Source organism: Pseudochaenichthys georgianus, chromosome 16, assembly GCF_902827115.2.
Source record: "Pseudochaenichthys georgianus chromosome 16, fPseGeo1.2, whole genome shotgun sequence".
NCBI lineage: Eukaryota > Metazoa > Chordata > Actinopteri > Perciformes > Channichthyidae > Pseudochaenichthys > Pseudochaenichthys georgianus.
The window spans coordinates 26,773,160-26,798,750 of NC_047518.2; the positions used below are offsets into that span (position 1 = coordinate 26,773,160).

Here is a 25,591-nt window from a genome sequence, read left to right on the forward strand (position 1 = left end):
AAAACACACCTCTTCAGATTGGCTTTTAATTTGTGAATTATGTTGTGTTGCTGTTTTAATATTTTGTAATTCTATTTCATCTCGTTTTATCACCACTGTAGTGTCTTTGAGCACCTGAAAAAGCGCTTTGAAATTAAATGTATTATTATTATTATTATTATTATTATTAAGATGTACTAAAATGTCAGCTGCTGCTGCTCTTCACTCACACATCAGCAGGCTCCAGGTGTTTTGAAGTTATGGAAAGGTGCTGTGAACTGAAATGCTGCACCCGGTTGTTTTTATTTCTGCCAGTGTGTCTGTGCCCAATGGAATTCCTCTCAAGTGGAGTCAGTAATTACAGACTGGCTGGCTGAGTTCTGCCTGAGTGTGTTGAGAGGGCTGATCATGAAGAGGAGACCTGTTGAATGGGGTGGGATGCAAACGCCTGCTCCAACACTTGAGGTGTCATGGAGGACACAAACATTTATGAATGTATAAATGTGCACACTGTTTCACATACATTGTACGTTTCTTTTATTATTTTGAGGAATATTGGAATGAATTATGCCATACTGTATATAACATATTTTAATTGATTTGAGAATATATGTTGAATATTGATTTATGGATGTGTTATTTTGTTTATAAGGTACCAAAACTATTGTCGAGGAAAGTGTGTAAAACAAGGAGGAAGATTGTTATTTTCAAACAAAAATCTTTAAATCCAGCTGCCTTTCTCAACCCAGTCATTATTACAAAGCCCCTAAGGCAATTTAAAATGGATGTGAGCATCACATCAGCACAGTACCATTTGGGATGTACTTCCATTTACAATGCTAAAAAGTTAGGAATTAACTCAAGGGAATAAATAAGAGCAAGATTATAAATAAGCTTTTCCAAAATGGTGCGTTGCCTGTACTGAAGTTCATTTTAATGAGGTGAAAATGATAGGAGTAAAATGTAGATGAGTGGTGTAGAAGCATGAAGACGTTGAGTGTGTGTTTGTTGAGAGACAGCACTGCAGTACAGTATTCGTACTGTTTTGATGACATAACATACCATTATGGTTTCCGGGTGTTTATGTTTTTAACAGAGTAGATTTCGGCTTGAGGCAGCAAGAACCTTGAGTTGTCAAGACAACCATGGAGGTTGCATTGGTTACAGCAGAGAGAATCAGCTTTTACTTTCCTTCTCAGATTATCTCGCTTAACAAAATATCCAATGGCAAAAGCTGAATGTATATGTTTGAAGTGAAAGGAAGAGGGGTAGAAATGAGCGTAAAATATTTTGACCTCTTGGTATCACCTTGAAAATCCTTAGCAACTTTTGTCTGAACTTTGTCTCAAAGTCTGTGACGAGGATCCACTTCCTCACTGATGGTCTAAGAAGGTGCAGAAATACACATACACCTGGCAGAGCTGCATTATTTACAATACAATGGAAACAACAACCTTAAGACCTCCAAAGAACACGAGACCAATAGGGAATACAGAGTGAAAAAGTTATCTGTCTCAACATAGTTAAAGTTTAACTATACTAATTTGTTATACTTTGTTTGTTTGTTGTACTTTGTTTTGGTTTATTGGCATACCACAACAAGTCGTATTTTTACTCCTTTCTGCCTTTGTAATGCAGTGCAAGCCGGTATTGTTTGCCTCAATTATATGCATTTTTTAAACCTATTTCACTTATATGTTGGTGTTATATTACCCATGTTTCCATAACATCTGTAAATATTACAATTATAATATACATACAGTGTGTAATAAGAATAAGGCTATGTTTTATTAAATATTGGAATTCAACACAAAATCCAATCTGTAAACTTCAGTATTGAAGTTCTTCTCTCAAATGTTAAAAATGAGTATGGTTTTGACTTAAACCGCAAAGATGATGTTCACAGAAGAATGTGTAAATAAAGCATGAAAGGTAAAAGGGAGTGGCTGTATCCAATTATTAGTTTGCTTTCATAATGAAGGTAATGCTGAGATAAACATATATTTTCATTAAAGATGAATGTACAGCATTCAACCCTGAACTGCACGTTATAAAGTCCATACACTGCCCTCTGTTGTGTGAATCTGGTATTGAAGCAACACCACAGCAGGAGGAGTGGGCAGGATTTCACAGAGGTCACTGAGGTCATTTCAATGCCATGGATGCATGCTGATTACTTGTAAATTGTACTTTATAATTACATTATTGTCAAAAAAACAAAACAAATAATGTTTTCAAGGGAATTTTCTTTCTGCATAATTTGTCTTGCTGTTAAACAATCAAACAATTCTCTGGCGCATATATCTTAGGAAACTAAACATTAACTTTGCTTCCTGGATGCACATTGTGCTCAGTCTTTTTTTTTAAACCATTTGGTGTTTTTCTGATTGATTTGGTTCATGTGTTTGAACAAACTCTTCTGAGTTCCTTCAGAAGCTTGTGTTCCTCCTCCACAAATCACTCCCACCCAATCCTTTGGTTGCCTAAACTATGTTCTGGAGACGTGCGTAAGCAGTGGCTTGCTATTTTCAGCTCAATGAAAAGAGTCTTGGCACTAGGATGAAATCTGTTTTGTTCTGCTGAATTTGGCTTCCACCACATGCACAGTATCTATGCAACAGAGTAAGATAACTCAGTTGATGTCTTCCTACAGCAAAACCACAACGATTTTTCCAGGAAGAATCAGGCAACTTTCTAATAATACGTTTGCTGTGTATCATGTGAGAGGAATATCTTGTGTTTTTGAAGGATCTAACAGGTTGATGGACTCCCTCAGATCACACAGCCACTGCCTCAATGAATCACATTACACTTGTTTTGTACAAGGAAAACATTCGTACCATACGTGAACCAAAACATTTCCAAAGTGTGCGCCTCTGATGCAAAATGACACACAGTTGTATAGTTTACAGAAAAGGATTACAAATATACGGAACTTTATGAATGAAGGGCCTTGACCTTATAAAAACCATCAAAGATGTATGAAGTTATTTTCTTGTGCTTATTTTTTAAAAGAACCACACGTGTTCATTTTCAGAGTTTCAAGTCGCCCACTCACCAGTCCTTTCATATTGAGACATTTTATTATTTTAATAATGTTCAAGGTAATTTAAAACCATGTTAGGCAATCAACTATTGCCCTATTGCAATTACAGCTGTAATTCAAGGACCATCTCTCATAGATTTTGAGCGTACTGATCACAATAATGAAGCTGAGTGGATGTAATGTTCACACTCCTCTCCCACGAGCACATGCACCCAAATAGAGAGGTGAGGTCACTATCACCTGCCTGTTGGATTTGCTGTCCCTTTGCTCTTTTCATTAACTGCTGAATTCACTGGCTTTCAAAAGGCTCTTTCAGCGTGTCATGCTACACCACCATTGAGCTACAGCCACGTTGCCACCCATCTTTCTTAATGGGGACTGGAGACTGTGGAGCTGCCTTGTTGCCATGGCAGCAAGCGCTTTCACATTCTCTCCACATAGCGTGGAGCATGCATGTTGTTCCCTCCAAACAGGAGCTTGCCACAGCAGAGACGGGTCTGCTGCTCTCAGTCAGAAACTATCCAGCCATGGTTATTTACCTCCCGCTCTGATACCAGATGCCCTCTTAATCCAACCACCCACACTCAACTTTCCATCCTCTTTATTACTGTTGCTTCGTATTTCCCATTGGCTTCTCTCACAAACCAGTAGCGTGGCGTGGGGAAAACATGAGGGGAAGCCAATAATACGTCCTTTCTTTTGGGTCGGGGGGGGGGGGGGGGGGTGGTCAATGTAATAACGTAACCAGATGAGTGATTACAGCACCCGGTATCATTTTACACACATTTGTATCATACAGATGCAGGATTTACACACGCCTGTTATCTAACCGACATGTCCGCACACACTCTCCAGCCGAAACTCTAATAAGCATTCATTCACAAACTAAATCAGGAGACCTTTAACGTTTTACATCCAATTCGCTCCTTTTTTCCTCGCTACACAGCTCCAGTTTGGGCATTGGCCTGTCATCAGATTGTATTTGTTGTTGCTGCTGTAGCGGAAGTTTAATACAATTATTTTTGATTAAATACTCCAAATCTCCACCCTCCATAATTGCACTTGCTTCAGTTGCTTGCTACTTTCTAACGGCGGTGAGAGTGGTGCAGTGACGCTATTCTTTCACACACACATACGGGTATTGGGCCGAGGGCGGCACCGTACTTCCGGTATCCGCCGTTTTACGCAAGGTGCAAGCAGGCCAAGGGTTTAGCCATACACCGTCTAGGTGTTGCTAAGCTTCCTGTTCTAAATATCATAGTCTATTGCCTTAATCAATATCTAGTCAACTCTAAAATACCACATATATGGCAATGGCATGATAATATTATTGTGACAAGTGGGGTATTCACCTGGTGTTTCCAGAAATTAGACGTAGATCCAGCCAAATTCGACGCAGTCTGTAAAGGCAATCCGACAACCCACACAGCTCTAGTTTACGCTGGTAACGACCTAGAGCACACCCCTCAAGTCCAGAGATGTAATCCGAAGACATGCAGCGATTTCTTCGGTCGTTAATTCAGAAAACAAACCTAGTGTGCTCTGCCTTGCTACGTTAGCTAGCTGTTTATATTTGCACTTCCAGGATATTTGCACCTCCATGAAAATGGCGTATTTATATATATATATATGGCGCGTGTTGCATTGTGGGTAGCTCGTGACCTCACTGTGTGTGAAAGAATCTATCTTTTATCGATTCGATTTATGATTCGAAAATTATAAAAGTAGGTTAGACATGTGGATATTATCCGACTGAACAAAACGTGCATTTATCTAACAGGTTCGTTTTCCAATTACCTTCGAGCTATTTTCCAAAATCCTATGGAGAAATCCCATTGCTTTTTTGTCGAGGGAAACCCTCAAGTTCAAGAAGTTCTTATTATACATCCATGGGGAAACCAAGCGCAGCTTACTTCCGGGTTTTAGGACGTGTCACTGCAACACTAAATTGATGCGATTTGATTGGATTGTGAGGCAAGGGAAGCCAGCCGCCTCTGGCTTCCCTTGGCATGGCCCTGACCAGCGCCATATAAGAGTTACGACAACGGAAGTCCAAAAACGGTTATCGTCACGTGGTTCATGTAGACGAGGATCGTTCCCCGGAAGTTCATGGCGGGCAATGTGAATGCATTCATAACAGGAGATAGAACTACGATTTTTGGTAATTATTAGTGAATAAAGGTTTTGATTTGCAATATTTATACAACAAATCGATATGTGTATGTATTTACATCAATATGTTTTAAAAAATAAAATAGAATTTGCTAATATTAAGTGATAATATTAGGATTATTGTGAACAACTAGTTTACATGTTAGGCTAACAGTGCCTTGGTTAAAGAGCCTGTTGCTGTTTATTTATAGCTTTGAATTCTTTAAAACCAATATTATCTTCTTAAACTTGTATGGTAGTCAGGAGCATCACTTTCTAATGTTTATTGATATATTTAGAGGGAGGGGATCTACAGTAATGCTTTACAATTCAGATTAGATTAATTTCTACAATTTTCTTAAATTCATGGTAGTTTCAGCAATCCCATGGTAATTGAGAAGGACACAAGTTATCTAAATGACTAATGTCATCTTTATGGCTTTCAGAAAGGACAGGAGACCGACAGGTGACTATCAAAGGACTAGCAGCAGCAGCAGCAGCATGATGATGATGTTAAATGTGTTGTTTTAGGAACATCCATTGCAAATACATGGAATTCAATAAACATTGAATAGCTTATCATGCAGTTTTGTCATAACTCTCAGTCTATATGGCGCTGGCCCTGACCAGCGCCCTGACTAATCACAGGTTGGCAGGGGCATGACGTGAGTCTTGTCTGATTGGTCAATCCCTCCATTTTTTTCACCAAGGGAAGCCAATTTCGGCTGGCCTCCTCTCGCAACAGAGAGTGCAATCTACTGTTTCACCATAACTTCTAGAGGGGCGCGGTTTCACTCTTTGTAAAATACTCAATGAGAATGGGGGAGAGACGGGCCGGCAGCAACACACAGTAAAGAATTTCCGAAACTAATCGAAGTGTTTTTATTTATTTATTAAAATTATAACTGGCTAAGCCTGGCTTCCCTTGGCCTCCAGGAGAAAACGCCACTGTCACAAACTGAAGTTTGCTCCAAGACTTAGCCTTCTCCAAGACTTTTTTCATTTTCATTCTGGTTTTGTTGTTATCACTTGTCAGGGGTTTAACTTGATATAGGCTTCACATACTATCCTAGTGAGGGGAATATTGGGGCTAACTATTGCCCCGACATGTACAAGGCCCTCAAAAAGTCTAAATGTTTGCTTTCATGTACAACTTGTACTTATTAGAATAATAAGTACAAGTTGCTGTTGTTGGGCATTGATGGAAGAAGTACTAATATTCTACTCAATTAAAAGTATAACAATATCACAGTGTAAAATATGCATTCAAATTCTAAAAAAGTATACAGAGAAAAAATACTTAGAGAACTAAAGGTAAAATAACAACTCATGAAGGGAGAATTGTCCAATTCAAAATAATATTACAATAAATGATTGTATATTTATTCATTAAAGTGTTGATCATTCTAATAATCTTTCTAGTTGAATTGCTTATGCTGAGTAGGACTATAGCTTGTGAATTGACTAAGTAACTAGAAACTAAAGCTGTCACAGTTAAATGTTGCCTACTGGAGTATAAGTAGGCCTACAATATTTGCCTCAGAATATGTCAAATATTTCTAACTTCACCCAACTCTGCGTGGGGAAATAAATAGTTTGAGAAGTGTTTCAAATCCAGGGGGCGTTCCCCCTCTAAATGTGCACAGTTCAGTCCACTTCAACGGTAGGTTTGGTCAATTCTAGTGCTTAGGACTTTATTTGAATCAAAAATGTCATTTAAAATAGGAAAGTCAGGCTATCAATAGAGAGGGAAAAAAGATCCAGCAAGAGCAGGAAACAGTCAACAAACGTCACCGCAACTTGCTAGCGGTGTTAAACAATACAATGTGTTATTATTGGTAATCCAGCTAGCTAACATGGCTAGCAAGTTATTCAATAGTTAGCAGCGTTGCTATCAGTTTCCGAAGTGAGTAATGTTACTTCTTCCACCACTGCTTTAGTATATAAAACCATCTCCAACTCTATGCTAGCGTGACCTAAACACTGCGGTATTTTAATGCTAATTCCATTAACAGTGAAGAAAAATCTATAATTGTGAGAGGGGTCTGCCTGCAGACCTCCACTCTCAGGACAGTTTCGGTGCAGACCTCCACTCTCAGGACACCTCCACCATAGATATATATAAACACTAGATGGCTCATGGGAGATTTTCCAGCGTAGCTGACCGGCCGCCATCTTGCTACAGTTAACAGTTACTCTGATTCGCGTTATGGTAGCTGTTGTAAGGTGAGTGATCTGCACAAAAATACTCTTAACTCACTGAAATCTTGACTGATTTACAAACGGTTTGGTTTATTATAAACATGATTAGCATGGCTATGATACAGGATGCTTGGACATGTTGAAATTGCAGCTTTTCTTTGTGTATGTGGTTGTATTTATTAGCTGGCTAATAACAAGAGGCTGTCAGTGAGACCTAGTATTACAAAGTTGACCCAGCAACTTTACACACCAGTGGGAGAGGCAGAACTGCTCTTTCTTTTCAACACAACTTAAGTTACACATGATTTCTTCCAAGTAATTTGGCTTGTTAAAAACATCTTGCATTATGATACAGGAATTTGCTGGCTTTGTGTTTACAGAAGTACCTGACTATGCCGGACTTTTGTGCAGCCTACGGATGCTCCAATCGCCGCTGTCTGCAAACAAGAACCCGTGGGATCACCACATATGTTTATGTTTGCTCAGTCTAATAAACCCATAACATGGTTGTGAAAGAATACCAAAGCTGAGGCTGGACGATGATTGATTGTTGGTGTGCCATGTGTCACCGTGTGTCTTATTGGTTTTGTGTTATACTGTATTTTATTGTGTGCAGCTGGTCCTTATCTCCAAGACACATTTAAAACAAATAACCTTGAATTCCCATCTCTCCCCACCTGCTCCTGCTTCCTACATCCCCTCCACACCACACCAAGTTGTTCTTCTTAATAATAATAATACATTTATTTTGGGGGGCCGCCTTTCATAACACCCAAGGACACATAGGATAGTTTATGTTTAAATTGTTCCATATATTGCATAGGGGCAATATAGGGAACAATTTAAACAGTGGATTTTGTGATATATCAGCCGGGGTGAGACAAGACAAACCACAAATGGACTACAGAAGGACACAAAAGGACACATGGTACAGTTTATATTATTATTGGTCTTTTTTCAATAACATATTTCAAAGGTTCTTTTGTAGAAGCTGCTGGGACTCCCAGCAGCTTCTACTGAAGCCAGTCCCTAACTCCGGGGACTTCCGGCCGGGGACTTTGGGCGGCCTGAAGTGGGTTGCGGCCTGCCAGTAAACCCAAAGCAGAAGAAGAAGAAGTGACGTCAGCGCCTTCATTTGCCTAATCCACCCCCAGGGACTTTTTCTGGTGTGAACGCGATCTGTACTTAGTTCATGCGAACTAAAGAGTTCTCATGAACTAAGTTCGCATGAACCTTTGTGGGAAAAGTACCGCAGTGTGAACGCGGCTAATGACCTCCACTGTCAGTACAGGAAGTGCACGCTAAGAATTCCAAAATAAAATCACCACTATCAGTACAGTGCCACTTTCCAAACAGGAAATGCACGCAAATACAAAATAAAATCGGATCGTGACACTTATTATATACGTATATATCTATATATATATATATATATATAGATATACGGACACCTTGTATTGTAGTTACTATCAGTACAGCCCTACAGCCGCAGCGCCACTTTCCGAACAGGAAATGCACGCAAATACAAAATAAAATCGTACTGACACTTATTATATACATAAAGTATATATTGTGGTGACCACCTATTTAACCACTGGGACATAATTCAAACTTGGAACTACAGTTGTGGTTATTGTTCCCACACGGACATGTTATGGGTTACCTATAAATAGTGTGTGCCCTCTTAGCTCTCTCTCTTGTCGACCCGGGCTGCGACCCGACAACATGTCCTTTGCAGTTTGTGAATAAATAACTATTCTTGCACCTTCCTTGCACCGCCTCTGACTCCATATCTCTCGGCACTACACTGGTGACCCTGACAAGTCTCGAGAAGTTTCCGGGACGGACCCGAACACGGCAAAAGGAACTCAAGTTTCTTTCTCGAAATGCCGGGGATGTTTAGGAATCGTCCGTGGCTGCCACCGGCACGCGGACTGAGGCTCGGTGCACGCCCCGCAGAAGAGCTGGGACGTTGCTCGCCATTCCCGCATCAGCCTTCCATCCAACAGGGGGTCGATGAACGACCTGCTGGGTCGACCAGCAACCCGATTGCTACCTCGTGGGCTTGTTTCTTCGGGGCGTGCGGCTGCACGTCCTGGCTGCGCTAGCTGACGACGACTAGCGGCTAACCACGAGGGGCTAACGACGGCTAGCAGCTACCCATGGCGGCTAGCTGTTAATGGCTGTCGACATATTTCTGTTAACATCTGACTGTTGACAATTCTTTCCGGTGCCGGAGAGGAGGTTCGACCAGCCGGTTGATCTCATGTGGACACTCTCATCTTTTTCACCACCTCGACGGCGGTTCCAGACGCCACTCACGTTGTCATCGACGCCTGGGTGGTGCACTCCTGGACCCCGTCTCGCCTCAACGGTTTTGGACGTCGCCCATGCTGCCATCGGCCCGTGGGTGGCCCGCTCCGGGACCCTGTCTGGCCTCTCCTGCCTTCCGGGGATATCCAGACGCCACTCACGTTCATCGACGCCTGGGTGGCGCACTCCTGGACCCCCTCTCGCCTCTACAGTTCCGGACGTCGCCCATGCTCCATCGGCCCATGGGTGGCGCGCTCCGGGACCCTGTCTGGCCTCTCCTGCCTTCCGGGGATATCCAGACGCCACTCACGTTCATCGACGCCTGGGTGGCGCACTCCTGGACCCCCTCTCGCCTCGACAGTTCCGGACGTCGCCCATGCTCCATCAGCCCATGGGTGGCGCGCTCCGGGACCCTGTCTGGCCTCTCCTGCTTCCCCGTGATGCCAGGTTGCGCTCCTTCCTCCCAGGGGGACTGCTCCTCTCTTCCGGGGATACCTCGACGCCTGCCGAGGACTTCATGCCCGCCGCCGTTGTGCGTCTGCCTGCGGCCGGGTTGCCCTCTTTCCTGCTGGGTTCTCCGCAACACCTAGTGCGGCCCCCTTACGACGTCCCGCCCCCGGTGTGGGTGCCCTCGCCCTCGTTAGGGCCCCTGCCCTCTCCTGCGGCCCCCTTTCGTGGCCCGTTCCATGGCCCGGTCCTCACCTGCGGCCCCACCCTCCTCGGCCCTTGTGGTGCTTCCTCCACGGACGTGGGGATATTTTTTTTTGCCATGTTTGAATTCTGGGGGGGCTTGTGTGGTGACCACCTATTTAACCACTGGGACATAATTCAAACTTGGAACTACAGTTGCGGTTATTGTTCCCACACGGACATGTTATGGGTTACCTATAAATAGTGTGTGCCCTCTTAGCTCTCTCTTGTCGACCCGGGCTGCGACCCGACAACATGTCCTTTGCAGTTTGTGAATAAATAACTATTCTTGCACCTTCCTTGCACCGCCTCTGACTCCATATCTCTCGGCACTACAATATAGATATATAAAAAAATAGGGACACCTTGTATTGTTTACTCTCAGTACAGCACCACTTTCCGAACAGGAAATGCACGCTAATACAACATAAAATAGCACTGACACTTATTATCTATATCTATATAGATAGATATATAAATACGACATCTTGTATTTTAGTTACACCCGCTAGAAACAGTGGAAGGTTCGAGAAACAACCGTGTTTGCCGGGTGCACCGCGGCGGAGGTGGGGAGGTTCCAGCTGGGAACCTCCACCCCGCTGCGGGACCCGTGGGACCCCTGGACGGTGCGTCTTGGTCACGCTTCATATCGGCCGGCGCGGAGGCCCTCCGACAGTGGGTCGCGTTTGCCATTCGATCAGTGAGAGGAGAGGAAAAAAATGCAACAAAAATGGTCAAAATCCGTTAATATAGGGATGAGTGTGGGGGGGGCGGACACAGGCCGTGCGGGGACACCAGAGACCGGGCAATGTCCCCGGTAGAACCCGGGTGAAATAGCCAAAAAAATAATAAAACCGGGGAAAAGTGAAAAAAAGTGTCCGAAAATAGGCACTCGTGAGGAGGGCAGAGTCCCCTGTCAACTCCCGTTACATTCCTCCATGGTGTCATTTGAGCGAAAAACTTTTATGAGAACCAGGCTGGGGGGTCAAAAGGGCTTGACCAAGGCCGACCCAAAGTGCACGGTGGTCGGACTCATCACCTCCGTGATGAGTCTCCATTGTGATTTGAAAACTTCCATCAAACGAGTCCTTCGGTGGGCGGGAAAAGAACGCGTCAAAATCGTCACTTCCTGTACTGACAGTGGAGGTGTCCTGAGAGTGGAGGTCTGCAGGCAGGCTCCCATGATAATTGTGCAAAAGTTCAATAATGCCAAAAGTAGCCATTTCTCATCTGTGACACTTTGCATCATACATGCTTCCCTTTGCTGTGTGTCAGGATCAGGTCAGGATCAGTGTTACATGTCTGGACATGTCTGCTGCATGAGGAGGCTCACTTAGCCCCAGTGAGTGTATGGTGAGGATACAGAACAGTGTGTGGGAAAAGATGCTTGGATATTGGACACTGATCAGTATCAAGGTAAGGTGTTTCATCTCCTTAGATTTGTGATGAAGGTGTGTTTTAAAAAGTTAACCCAGACCTTACATTGAAAATAGTGTTTTGCCCTATGGTTTTGCCTGGCAGTAAAGGTCATGCAGTGTTAAAACCTGCAGGAGCCCACTTGAGTGTTTCCCGCTAAAGGCTACTATGAGTAAGAGAGCCCTGAGAGGCAGTGCAAACATAGACTGAATAGTGCAAACAGACAACATCTTTGTGTTTAAAAATTGAGGAATGTAAACATAATGCTATATTGCTTTGTTGAGGTTGTATTGTGGAGTGCTTATGCTGAAACTGCTATTACCATGAATATTTTTACTTTAGCCACATTTATATTCCTAATCCTCAGAGTGTCTTCTCCTTTTAGAAGTTTAATGCACTGTGGAATCACTGTGTGCTCAGAATAAAATAGTTTATGCAACTAGACTAGCAAAACCCCTCTGTCAGGTTGGACCACAATACTCAGCATCCAATCGTATTGAGTAGTAGATGACAAGATGTTAACAAACATTATATAATCCTGATTTGTGTTAAATACTTTCTGGTTACGCTTTAGACTACACCTCTTAGCACTCAAGAGTCATTATTTCCAATTTACAGTGTAATTGTTTTGTATGGTTTACTAGTAGAGTACTGCTGATACATGTAGGTACGAGGGATCAAACCATCTTAACTCCTTATGTTGTAATGTAAAAAAAAAACGTATGGGGAAATAATATTGTGTACTTACAAGGGACTTCAGCAGATTGGGATGGACTGACTGCATTTCTATACAAAATGTGTGTGTGTGTGTGTGTGTGTGTGTGTGTGTGTGTGTGTGTGTGTGTGTGTGTGTGTGTGTGTGTGTGTGTGTGTGTGTGTGACTTATAAATGCAATTTTATGTATGCAATTTAGTCATGACATAATGCACAACATTGTGTTTAGCTATGTACATTACAAGGCTTATTTTGTTGAAGCAGCAGCAATGTATGATTGGTTGCATTCTCTGAGTTTCCCCCAGTATGCAGTGTATGGAGGACACCCTGCTTGTCCTGTCTGCAGAGGAGCAGATAGCTGGCTCTGGCCTGATGCTGAAGCCATTGCAGTCTGGCTCTTTCCGCTGTGTGCTTTACAGGATGAGGAGGAGGCCTTCGGGTGAGGAGGGCGCCAGTGCCAAGTGGCTGGGCGGGGGGGTGTTTATCAGCGCTGCCTCTCTGCACTGAGGGAAATATCTCTGGGGGGAGAGATGGGGAGGCCTGAGGAGACATGAGGGGGTGGCAGGGTACTCTCACTTTGCAGCTGGATAGAGGTTGAGACTGTAATTGTAGAGCAGCTCACAGGACAGATTAGGAAGAGATTTGTCTCTGCAGGAAAAATGCATATGAAAATGAACAAGGAGGAAGCTGTGCATTAAAACGGCTTTGACGTGCCAACACACTGAACAATTTAATCCTTAGGCGGTTTGTGTACGTGCATGTGTCATTGGTGTCTCTGCATATATCCCACAGTTATTCACATACATGCAGTCTGTCTGTCTGAGCAAATGTTTCTGGATCTCCAGCGCTCTCTCTCTCTCTCTCTCTCTCTCTCTCTCTCTCTCTCTCTCTCTCTCTCTCTCTCTCTCTCTCTCTCTCTCTCTCTATTGCTCTCTCACCCTCCGTCTGTTGCTCCCTCCCCCTCCTTCCCTCTCTGTGTGAGCGTAGTCTGGGCTCTAAGCCAAGTAGAGTGTGTTTTTTTGAATGAATACCTGATGCGGCTGATGAGGCTGGCTGGGGGAGGAGCTGTGTCAGTGGAGTACTGAGAGAGAGAGAGAGAGAGAAATAGGAGGGAGGGAGGGAGGGAAAGGGAGAGAGGCAGAAACGGAGAGAGAGAAGCAGCCAGGCAGAGAGGGAGCTGGCGGTCTGGTGGCCTTGCATAACACGCGTTGGAGCAGCCTTGAACGCAGGACGTGGTGTGAGCTTCAGCAGTGGGGAACTTCCTCCACCGTCAGCCCGTTGCAGGGGCAGCGTTGCCTCCAAACACGAGAGTCCAGAGAGGGAGGCAGAGCTGGAGCAGCCACAGCACAGGCTGCAGTAGAGGAGAGTGGCACAAAGGAGAGATTCAGGAAGAGGACTCCTCAGAAACACGTCTCCAACACACACACATACACTGAGAGGCAGGAAGAATCCTTGGACATGCTCTGCAAGCAGTGGCTGTGGAGAGACTGGTGAGCTATTCTTAGTACTCTAACCAGAGGAGGGGAGGAGGGGTGGTGGGTTGTCTTTTCCTCTTGATTTGTGGCACAGTAGTATTTTCTGCCCTGCTACTACACTACTACACTCTGTCATTGTAAAGCACCCGGAGGCTACGGTCAAAGCATTTGTCCAGAGTCACCGTAGTGGGATTCAGCAGCATTGACCCTGTTTGGTCGGGGCTGCTTGTGGAGAGGGATGCCCGCTCTGCTTGTGTACTGTGTGATTGGTGTGTGTGTGGGACAGTGATGCAGAACCCTGGAGTCATTGTAAAGACAAACAGCCTGAGCCCACTGCCTTTTCCTACTGTCTGCTTTAGTCTGCCACACGGTCGGTCCGCCTCTTAAAGGCACAGGCACTACTGTTGTACAGAGAAGGGGCAGCAGTAAAATGGCTCTTTTGTGTATTAGAACAAGCCATACACTGTATCGATCTGTGGTTAAAGCCACTCTGTTTGTAAATGTGCAGAGGGGAGGTCTAGTTTGTATGCAGTAAATCACACATGCACGCACGTAATATTGTCTTCCACAGTACCTCCCCCTCTGTTTCATGGCAGAGCTCAGATTGATAATTATGTTTTTGTTTTCTATATATAGCCATTTTCTGTACGGGTTATTCACTGTGTATCTATGACTGGTGTAGCAGGTGAAACATGATGCATAGCAGGAGTGACAACAGGTGTATCACTCCAGGGTCATTGCATTAGCCTTATGCATGAATGTCCTGCATCTTTTATTTTAAACGATGTTGTTGCCTTTCTATCGCTCCCCCTGCATCATCCTACTGCAGAGAAATGTTATTGCTATGAAGCCGTGTGTGGATCAATGCGAGGAGTAAATAGCGGGGCTCAGGCGGGAGGAGAGAAGGTGGCGACTGCTGCTTGAGATAGGAGATGTAACTGCTGGGGGGGGGGGCCTCTCACCTGGAGACAACAGAGAGGAGGTTGAATGAGAACATCTATTCTGCGCCTTTGCCTGCATGCATAGTGATGGCGATTCCTCTGGTTTGGAGTATGTAGAAGGATCACATGCAAGGCTGGCTCGACCACTCAGTCAGAGCTGAAAAGCATCAGTGTGACGAGCGAAACAGAAAGAGTCCTGTCCCCGCTCACTCTCTGTTGTCATCCCTTCAAATCTGTCTTAGAGGTGACAGTCGTGGGCCAGGGGTCTGACTCGGGGCTGTAGTGCCGTCTGGCTCTTTGTGACATGCTGGTCATGTCTTTAAAGCTCACCTTTGTTCTCCATAGTATCACACAGGCCGTATGTTTGTTGGTGTCAGTGTTCTAATAATAGGCCGACGCTGGAAAATCCTTTGGCTGCTGCGCTGTATGTGACCGTGTGCAGAGAGTGCTGTGTACGGGTCATACGAGGGAAAGAAAGACACCGTCTCTGAGAGCTGGCTGTCCAATCTGTTGGGAGTGAAAGTAGATCATGCTGACTTCCTATTGTGCTATAATCATAGGAGGTACTTGTGCTTCAGATGTGATGTCATTACAGTGTTGACACGCCGTTGCTGAGGTGGGGTTGTTGCCACTAAGCGATGCTGCACAGTGTAGCTGTAGGCTGTAGTGGCGGCTGATCGGGAATCTCTCAGCCAGGCGGAGGCTATGGCGCTCTGATGCTGCAGGCGTCGCTCAATGTGGGTCAGGAGAAGCAGCACTCTTCTTCTCCCTATTCGCCATTATTTCTCCCTCATTCTCAATCCCTAATCTTCTCCCCCCCCCCCCCCATACTCCATTTCCTCCTTCTACACAGTTCTGTCATCTTACATTGCTATCCTCCCTCTCCTCCCCCTCACTCTCCTCTTTCTGATGCTGTTTCTCTCCAGCTCTGCTCTGCTCTCCCCCTTTGTTACATCTGGTAGATCTACAAGGCTGTATGGTTAGATGAATTGCACGGAGGCTTTCTCTGCTTTTAGATGCGGTGACCTTGTCAAAGCTAACATTAGAGGTAGATGCATCTACAAAGAAATTCACCAAGGCTTCCTTCTGTGTTTTCCCCACTCTGTCTTTATGTAACACGTCTCTGGCTGTCTGCTGTAGTGAACCTCGTCTGTTGTATGAAAATACAATATAGGACTGACAAATAGACTGGCACCTTTGAATGGAATGTAGGGGGGAGAAAAATGAATGTGTGAGTGTGTGAGTGTGTCATACACTCCATCTCTGTGGTGCTTCTGGTTAATGAACAACTCAGAGTTGTGTGCATTGACCCACAGACAAGCCTGCAGGAAAGAACAGTCAATCTGGAAAATAAATCGTATAGAAAGCTACAGGCTGCATGTCACTGTTGTGGAAATAATAGATGTATTGCACATTATTTCTTTTCTCTTGGGTGTGCACGTCGTAGCTATTTTATGCATACATTACTCTACAGTATACAAGACTGCATTTTGGGGTGACCCTGCACTCAAACTTTGAAAATGGCTAGCTGCTGTTGTGGCTTGTTGACATAGTTGGTTCCATTTCATTAAACAACCTTATATACATCATCAGTTCCACTGTACTTCCCATGTTTTTTGTTGCTGCTGAGAGTAAGGAAAGAGCCTTTGCAGTACACAGCCTTCAGTCTTCCCTCACCTAACCACACGCATGTTGTTGTCCCCTTTCGTATTTCCTTGAACTTTGAAACACAACTCAAACAGGGAACAGCGGAAAGCCATTGTTAAAATATTGTCAAGCACTTCAGTGAGGCCATTTATGCTTCTTGCCGAATGTTCCATAATTAAATTTGCAGCCATATTGTTTTCACTTTGTTTTTCGGATTTGCCCATTCACCCAGAGTTCCTGTGTGAAGGTGGATGTTATATTTACAGTGGCCCCACTGACTTAAAGCATGGCAGGGGAGAGTTAAAACAAAGACATGAGCTCCTTTGAGGCTTTTACTCAGTGTTGTTATCCGTTCGCTCTGTTCTGCTTTCTTACCCTCGAGCTTGGAGCGAGATAACAGCCGACAGCATACATACACTTGCCCTGTACAGATGAGCATGAACACACACACACACACACACACACACACACACACACACACACACACACACACACACACACACACACACACACACACACACACCCACCCACCACCACACACACACACACACACACACACACACACACACACACACACACACACACACACACACACACACACACACACACCGCATTTCAGGAAACTCCTGCCCGGTGGTGAAAACATGAACGAGCACTTTTACATGTTATGTAAATGATGACACAACGCTGTACTTTCCTGTATGTCATATATCACTACTAATGTTAAAGGGTAGGTGAGTGTGGAAAAACGTAAGGGACATCTTTCGAGGTTCAAATGCATCGGACTACTAGTTCTGAACTTTGGGTTGGCCAAAGCTTTATGGGGGTTCGCAGGGTCTTTCAGATTTTCAGTGGTTCAAACGTGTTTTTAAAAATAAATCTCACAGTAAATGTCACGCTGAACACCTAAACACAAGCTTTATATGAATACTTGATGGGGGATGGCCAAGCAATTATTTAAACTGATTTATGTAAAAAATAATTATATTATGTATGTAGGATTTTTTTTATAATAATAATTTTAAAAAACTGGACACATACTTATAATTGTATTATATTTGTAATATAAAACCGAAACACTTTTACACAGGAAATTAACTGGCCAAAACTCATCCAAATTGCTCGTCTTACCCAAACTTCCTGCAGTTATTTTGTCCACTTGTTTTCTTAAATTGCACAGCTTACCAGTTGTTCTTAATGTTATGATTGAATCTAATGTCAAATATCTATAAAAAAAAAGCAGTTGTGGGTTTATTCAGGGATAGGTAATCCATCCTTAAGCCACTGTAATAGAAATACATACAAATATCCGATTTTGTCTTTATACCCGCCTTGTTGGAAAGAACAACTCCTCAAACATGCAGTTTTTTGTAGGCACAGTTTGTGATAATGGTTCACAACTACAGGCTGTGCTATGAGAGCTAGTTCGGCAGTGCAATCCACATAATAAGATTGAATTGAACATGTCAAGTCAAGCAAAATTAAGTTAATCGATACAGAAGCTGTCAAAGAGGGCAACAAACATCTGTTTAGTATAGGCTTTGGGCTTGTTCATTGTTATGTGCTGGTACCTGAGTGTCTGATTTTAGATTCTTTTCTCCCATCAGATTCTTGACGACATCGTGGAGGAGGTGGATCTGTCAGAGATGATTCCTCATGAAGTCTATGGAGCTCATTTTGTGAGCTGGAGTGATTCCATCTTCTCTGGTCTGAGACCCGGAGCTGTCCACCAGTGAAAACAAATAGAGCCACACAGGTCACCGAAAGGCTGCACATAACCATTGAGTGGAGCAGAGAGAAAGAGTTAGAATTACTACCTGGGAATATTAAAACCACGCTGGCATAATGAAATCCAATCAAGAGCGCAGTAATGGATGCCTGCCACCAAAGAAGCGTGAGATCCTGGCTCTGGAGCAGAGGCCGGTGGTGGTGGCTGCCCCTCCAGCTGCGGTGATGGCCGACAGTCCCCACACCGAGAACCTAGCTTGGCTGGCAAGTGTAGCCAGTGAACGCTGCAGGTCCAGGGACGCAGAGAGCCCGAGATGTACGATTTCCTCAACTTCCTCCTCTTCTCCTGCCACTTCTATCTATTCCTCGGCCGCTCCTCTGTCTGCAATGCCCCTCACCTCTCTGCCGGCAGTTTACCCCACCGCCATGCCCCAGCAGGCCGGGACTATCCAGTTCGCTCAGCTGGGACCCAACGTTCAGTTCATCAGCTCCGGACCCTACGCCGGCTACATCTCCTCTCACATCATCTCAGCCAATGCTAGCTCTGCACATAACAGCTCTACCTTAGGACAGCGTTCCCATCTCGATGGTTACACCACTGCTCTCATCTCCCCCAACAACAAAGGGGAGCAGCAGTTTCAAATAGGCCTTTCTCCCACAGAACTGACTCCGGTGTCACTTCCGGGCTCTCCCCAGGTCACCAGCCAGTACATTCATCTGGACAGCAGAACACCTCTGACTGTCAGCGGAAACACGATGTCTTCACAGACCGCCCACCTCCAGCTCCACCCTCACACAACCGTCCTCCCTCAAACGCTCACCCTGGCTCCCTCTCAGCTCTTGGTTCAGTATGCAGATGGTTCAATAGGAAAGAGACCAGAAGGGCATGGTAAGGGTTTACTGAACGGGGAACTAGAGGTTATCAAACAGACTAAAACTCACAGTCATCATTTGAACCATCACCAAGTCCACAGCTATGAGGCGAGACACATCCTCCTGCCTGCAGACTACGGTCACAACCATGGAGGACTCCAGACCTCCCTGGTTCTGGTGGCCCAGCCCAACCACGGAATAGACCGCGACTGTGGCACAAATAAGATCTCCTTCGTGCAGACTGAGAAAGGAGGCATCATCTTGGGGAAACCAGTGTCCAGATCTTCTTCCTTCACCTCCCTCTCTTCCTCAGATTTGGTTAAGTCAGTTGCTCCTCACACAGTCATCCAGACCACTCTTTCCCACGAGGAGATGCCAGCCAATCTCTACTCCTCCACACAGCCACCTATCATTGGCTATATCACCAGTGCAAATCAGCATGGTGTCAGCTACCATGCGGCGCTGCCTCAGCACCTGGTCATCCCGAGCGGTCAGTCCCTTCTCATCCCAGTCAGCGGCACCAATAACGGCACAGAAATTGAAGTTAGTCGTACTGTTACTGCTACAAGCACCCCTCAGATCTCCACTGCCATGCCACATGCCTATCTGGCCACAGCTCTGTCCAAGTGTGAGGCTCTTGGGCCGGATGGAAACCAACAACCCCCTGCCGTCGCTCCGGCACCGCCAATGCCAGTTCTGCCCTCACACCCGGCTCCCGTGGTGGTGTCAACGCCCTCCCCGACCCCTGCTTCCGTCCCCAGTCCCACCCATGTTTCCATCCAAGCCTCCCACTCCGTCTCCCCTCCTTCTTCCCCTGTGGCGCTTCCTCCATTCTTCATGCGAGGCTCCATCATCCAGCTGGCCGATGGGGAGCTGAAGCGCGTGGAGGATCTGAAAACGGAGGACTTCATCCAGAGTGCTGAGATAAGCAGTGAGCTGAAGATTGACTCGAGCACTGTGGAGCGTATTGACAACGGGCAGAGTCCTAATGCTGTGGTCATACAGTTCTCTGTGGGAGAGCTCAAAGCCCAGGTAAGCTTTTCCTTATTCATCATTCTTGTGCGATCAACCATCAGTTACATTCTGTAACCCACTATGTGTAAAATGGGAAAGACTTTGGCGCCCCCCAAAGACTGCAGATGGCAATGCACACATACGTTCAAATTTAAGTTATACATTATTTTAAAAATCTAATTAGATTGATGAGAAAATGTATCAACCAGTAATAAACATTGTGGTTTGTCACTCTTGTCATTAATAAAGCCCTCAGTTACAAAAAAATCAATCTGATTTAAAACTTAGACAATTGAAAACGTCTTATCCCCTCATATCGTTATCCTCCAGCAGAGCACACGTGCTAACATATAGATATTAGACCACATATCTATAAAGCGCTACAGAGCTCAACTGATAAATTGGCTGATAATAATATTAATATTTTAGGCTACGTTACCATAATTACACAACATTTTATAAAGATCAATTGATTGTTTTTTATGCAACAGTACATTTGTCAGTGCAGTTTTCTTGTTAATCAATTCATCTTTAATAAGCTACAATAATATATTGGTCTGGCTCTGAAAAAGTACGTTAATAACAGCAGACATTTTGAGTCGTCAACGCAGGAAAAACAGAGGTTTTAATAATAGCAATGGCTCAACTCCATGTCTATCAAAGTTAGCCAGCACACACATACCAGGACCCTGAATCTAAACAGCTACGTGCTATTCCTCCATCACGCATTTTATTATTACACCTGTGAGCTCCCACAAACAAAATGTCTCCTGTAAAAAAGACCTCAGAATTGTTGTTCTTTAAACAAAAACTTGCGTCAACAGACTAATTTCCAAGGTCCATAATCCCATAAACATTTGCACATAGGGGCTTTCTTTTATAAATGTTTCACTCTGTTTCTATAAGCTAACTGTGTGTGTTGTGTATCTCCAGGTGTGTGTGGAGGTGCTGTTGGAGTATCCCTTCTTTGTGTTTGGCCAGGGCTGGTCCTCCTGCTGCCCAGACCGGACCACCCAGCTGTTTGAGCTGTCGTGCGCTAAGCTGTGTGTGGGCGACGTGTGCGTGTCGCTGACCCTCCGCGGCCTGAGGACCACCTCACTAACGGAGGGCCAGGCTTTGGGCACCAAGCTGAAGACCGGGCCCCCCTCAGAGTCCTGTCACAATGCGGAGGCCACTGTAAGAAACAGTATGAGTCCAAACGCAGCGGGCAGAAACAGTGGCCTCCTCATGAAGGCTTCCAGTGCAGACAGGCTGGAGAGGGAGCAGGGACCAGGACCAGGGGAGGGGGTCTACGGAGCGGGACCAATGCTGGCAGTCTCTGGGAATGGAGAAGAGAGACAGGAATCAGTGAAAACAGACACGCCTGCTCTAACCAAAACACAATGTGGTGAGCAAGAGAGACCCACATCCCGCAAGAGACGCTGGTCAGCTCCAGAGCGAGACCAGACTGAGAGAGCCGAGGAGGAGCCCCCTCTGACTCTGCCCAAACCCTCCTTCATCCCTCACGAGGTTAAAATCAGCATAGAGGGACACTCCAGTACTGGCATTGAGAGGCGCTTGAGCAAAAGAATAGACTGCTGAGAGAATTGAAGGGGTTTTAACGCTTAGTTTTGATCCCCTGTCTATCCAGAGGACTGTAATATAGGCTGAGTTTACACACTATGTAAATGTTTTTCTTTTTCTTTTCACAAATCTGATATCTACTTTGAAGCACAGTAGAGCAACTTCATAAGTGGTATCACACACGAGATCAGTGCAATCAATGCTGAAAGCAAAAATGAATGCAGTGTGAATGTTGAGTATGAATGGACTGAGAGACACATATCACAGGCGGCTTCTCCTTTGTCACGTAAACCTGTTGGATGCAGACTGGTCAACCATTCCTCTTATCACACGAACAAGCACAGACCCCGATGTCAGCGTGTACAAAGTGGGTAGCCATACTCTGACTCTCATCCTGTTCGCTTCACCGTTCACTTGGTTTGTTGTGAAGTTTACGAGTGGTTAGTCATAGAGCGCAATCATTTAGGCTTTGATATCTGCTGCCTTGAGGTTTTTCTATTTGATTTTATAACTATTTTTTACATTTTCGTAGCATTGCAGATGTGTGCGCTGGCATATCTGTCTTTGTGCCACTGGTTTTTATTTGTGTCTGCCTTTGTGAGTGTGTTGGTGTGTTTTCTGTGCGGCTGTCATACGGAGAACAGAATAAGAAGTGTTTGTGAGCTTGTACACTGGGAGCTCAGTCTTCAATACAACCTGCACAGATTAAGACTGAAAAGGCCTGAATGTAAATCAATTAATTATCAATCCTTACTCCCCAATCAATTTACAAAATGATACCACTGCGCAGGTGAGAGCACTTACACACAAGCCCAATTCTTCTTCTGATGAAGATCCTCAGTCAAATGTACTTTCATAAATTACAAGTATTTAATTCCTTTCATTGACAGCATGTGTCCACCCCTAACCTTGCCATTTTCTGCATTTTAATTCAGTACAAATAGAAAACCAAGGTCTATCTAAAACCTACAAGTGAGTTTTTAGCCAATTTATGTTTGCACTCCTATTGCATAATAAACAATAGTTGGCTAACTAGGCTAAATTAGTTTAGCAAAAGCGCAGCAAACTAAACACTGACATAATATTACCTTCCATAATTGGTACTTGAAGTCCATACAACCAAAACAAAAAGTTGAAAGAGACTAAATGGCTGTGTAGCAATGAGAGAAACTGCAGTCTTTATATAATAACCTATACATCATATTGACAACAGAAACTTTGAATTCAAACACACCATAAAAAGATATAAACACAAGGCATGATACTAATGTTTTGATGGAAAAAATGTTACCTTCCAATTCTATTGATCTATCCTTTAGCTTTCTTTACAGAAACGATGGCCTTAGATATATGTACTTAGTTCACAGCAGCTCATGTTCTTTGGGTTCTACCATTGAAACCTAATTTCCTCAATGATGGTAATTTGTACTTAAGTTCATACCTGTTATTGGCTGTTTGATTAAAACAGCTTTCTTTCTCTTAGTTCAGTGTGTGTGTGTGTGTGTGTGTGTGTGTGTGTGTGTGTGTGTGTGTGTGTGTGTGTGTGTGTGTGTGTGTGTGTGTGTGTGTGTGTGTGTGTGTGTGTGTGTGTGTGTGTGTGTGTGTGTGTGTGTGTGTGTGTGTGTGTGTGTGTGTGTGTCCACAAACACATGGTATATGTGTGTGTTCTGAGCAGCAGCACTTTGATGAAGCATCCAGCGGGCATGTGGTGGTGTCCTTGATCCTCAGCTGTTAGATTGAATGGAAATATTCAACTGACTGTTTCTCATCTGTCCTACAGATTTATCATTAAGAAAACACATTATATACCAGGGCAGGGAATGTAAACACACATCGGGCAAACTATCTGAACTTTATTTTTGATGACTGATAGAGCTACTATACAGAGAACGACAGACAGAGTTGATCATGTACAGTAACGTGTATCCTTCAGAGTGTACAGTGTGTGTGTGTGTTTAGATATTTTAACCCTTATGTAGCCTATGTACTGTATGTGCCACAACGCCTCCTTCTTCAATCATTCCATTAATATCAAAGTGGCCCTGCTATGGTTTTTGTCAGGTATGGATCTAATGTTCATGAATGTGCTACAGAGAACATCCACACACATGTTTCCTCCTCAGAGTTGAATTTGGCTTACACACAACATGCAGTGTGTGTGTGAATATGAACTGCAATGTATCACAATAGCCATTTACTTAGTATAACCTGAAAGTTGTTTATTGTAAACCGAGTAACCAGACTGTTCTCTTCTGTTTGTGTTTGACTGCTCAGGCTAAACACTGCCCAGTGACTGTTCTACAAAAAGATGTGGTCTTATATTCTTCACTGTTACAAAATAGAGGTACTGTTTCATGCATTTGTCTTCTTAGCCATTTCCTCTCTTGTTGTCTGTATTTGTATTTTCTTTAAGTAATTTTATTATTTTTCAAATGCAGACCTGATACGAAGCAGACACAACTGTGGCATGTAGGATTGATGATTAAAGAAGTAAATTCATATTTTGGGAAGTACACTTATTAAATTCTTGCTTTGAGTTAGGTGAGAACATTGGCAAACAACCAAGAAGTAGGTCTGCCCCCCAGTAGTGTAAATCCAACGCAATCTGTATCTTACACACTCCGTGAGGGTGGACCACGAGTGTGTGGGTGTTTATATTAAAAGTAGACTTACTAATACGCTGGACCCCCTCCACATTCGAGCTTTTCAGAGCCTTTCTAAATGATGTTGACAGTAAATTCACCTCCTTGTGGTGATCTATGGAATTGCACTTTGTTATATTGGGTGGGGGTGTTTTAGTCTAACTAATACACAGATGTAATGTACAGCATGTCTGAGAGAAGCTGTGCTCTAACAGTACAGCCCCTCAGTGATTTGTAAATAGCCAAAGTCTTCCATTATAATGTTGGTATGACCTTGTTAGCGGTGGAGAGGAGAAACACTGATCGCCATGTACAGACCTTTGAAGTGAAGTTGAATTAAAAAAAATACATCAGCATTTATTTCAAAGGATATTGCTTCACCATATATTTTCTTTCGCACTAGCTCAAAACCAGGATATTATGGGAGTAAAGACTTTTTAAAAAATATTTTGTAATTCGGGTCTGTTTGTTGGATAAATCTCAGCTAAAATACAGTATGTCTTACGTACAGTATGTAGTAATTATCAATAATGTTCCCTTATTTGATGGTGTTGAGGTTTGCTAGTCAGAAACTGTTACATCTTTACTTCAGATGTTTGATTTTACATTTGATCAAATATATTCAAAGAAATAAAAAAGAGTCTAAAGAAAAAAATGCAGTGTCTCTTTTTTTGTGAGAATTGTGTGTTTTGGCAGGCTTTGTATGTGAATATGTGGTTTGGCAGCTGTGCGACTGTGATAAATGTTTCCACTAGAGAGAAGCCTGATAATATCTTCACCTCTGCTCGCTTGCTTTGATATTTCCCACAAGAAACTTTCAGATTCTGAATACCAGCACTGACAACTGAAGTACGGACTATCTGGGCAGAGTGATGGCAGAATTTCTGGCTGAAAAATGCGTTTACCCCTTTTTCCCTAAATATAATTTATATTTTGATATGGTTTACAAATAATAAAACGTTTTGTTTTTTTTACTTTTAGTGAGTATATCTTTACTTTAATTTTTTTTTTTTTAAAGAAATAATATCTCCCTTTATATTCTGACCTCTTTCTTCTGAAACATACACTATGTGTATATACAGTGTATATATACATACTGAATTTATTGTTAAAGATGATAGGCTACTCTGATAAAAACTAAAGGTAGAAAACAAAACAATTTAGGATAAACATGAATATCATCAATGGAATGCAATG

The 25,591-nt window shown here is 43.7% G+C and overlaps 1 protein-coding gene across 2 annotated transcripts; it reads left to right on the forward strand.

The window, feature by feature from the left end:
• The first annotated feature begins 11,697 nt into the window (after positions 1-11,697).
• On the forward strand, positions 11,698-25,029 carry LOC117461343 (ataxin-1-like). Of its 2 annotated transcripts, none has more exons than XM_034103168.2 (3): positions 11,698-11,797; positions 18,182-20,207; positions 21,123-25,029. In XM_034103168.2, exons 2-3 carry the CDS (start codon positions 18,420-18,422, stop codon positions 21,768-21,770), a joined length of 2,436 nt encoding a protein of 811 aa, XP_033959059.1. In that variant the 5' UTR covers positions 11,698-11,797; positions 18,182-18,419; the 3' UTR covers positions 21,771-25,029. The 2 variants fall into 2 exon arrangements, with proteins under 2 accessions (XP_033959059.1, XP_033959058.1); XM_034103167.2 differs by lacking the exon at positions 11,698-11,797 and adding an exon at positions 13,661-14,001.
• Positions 25,030-25,591: the final 562 nt, after the last annotated feature.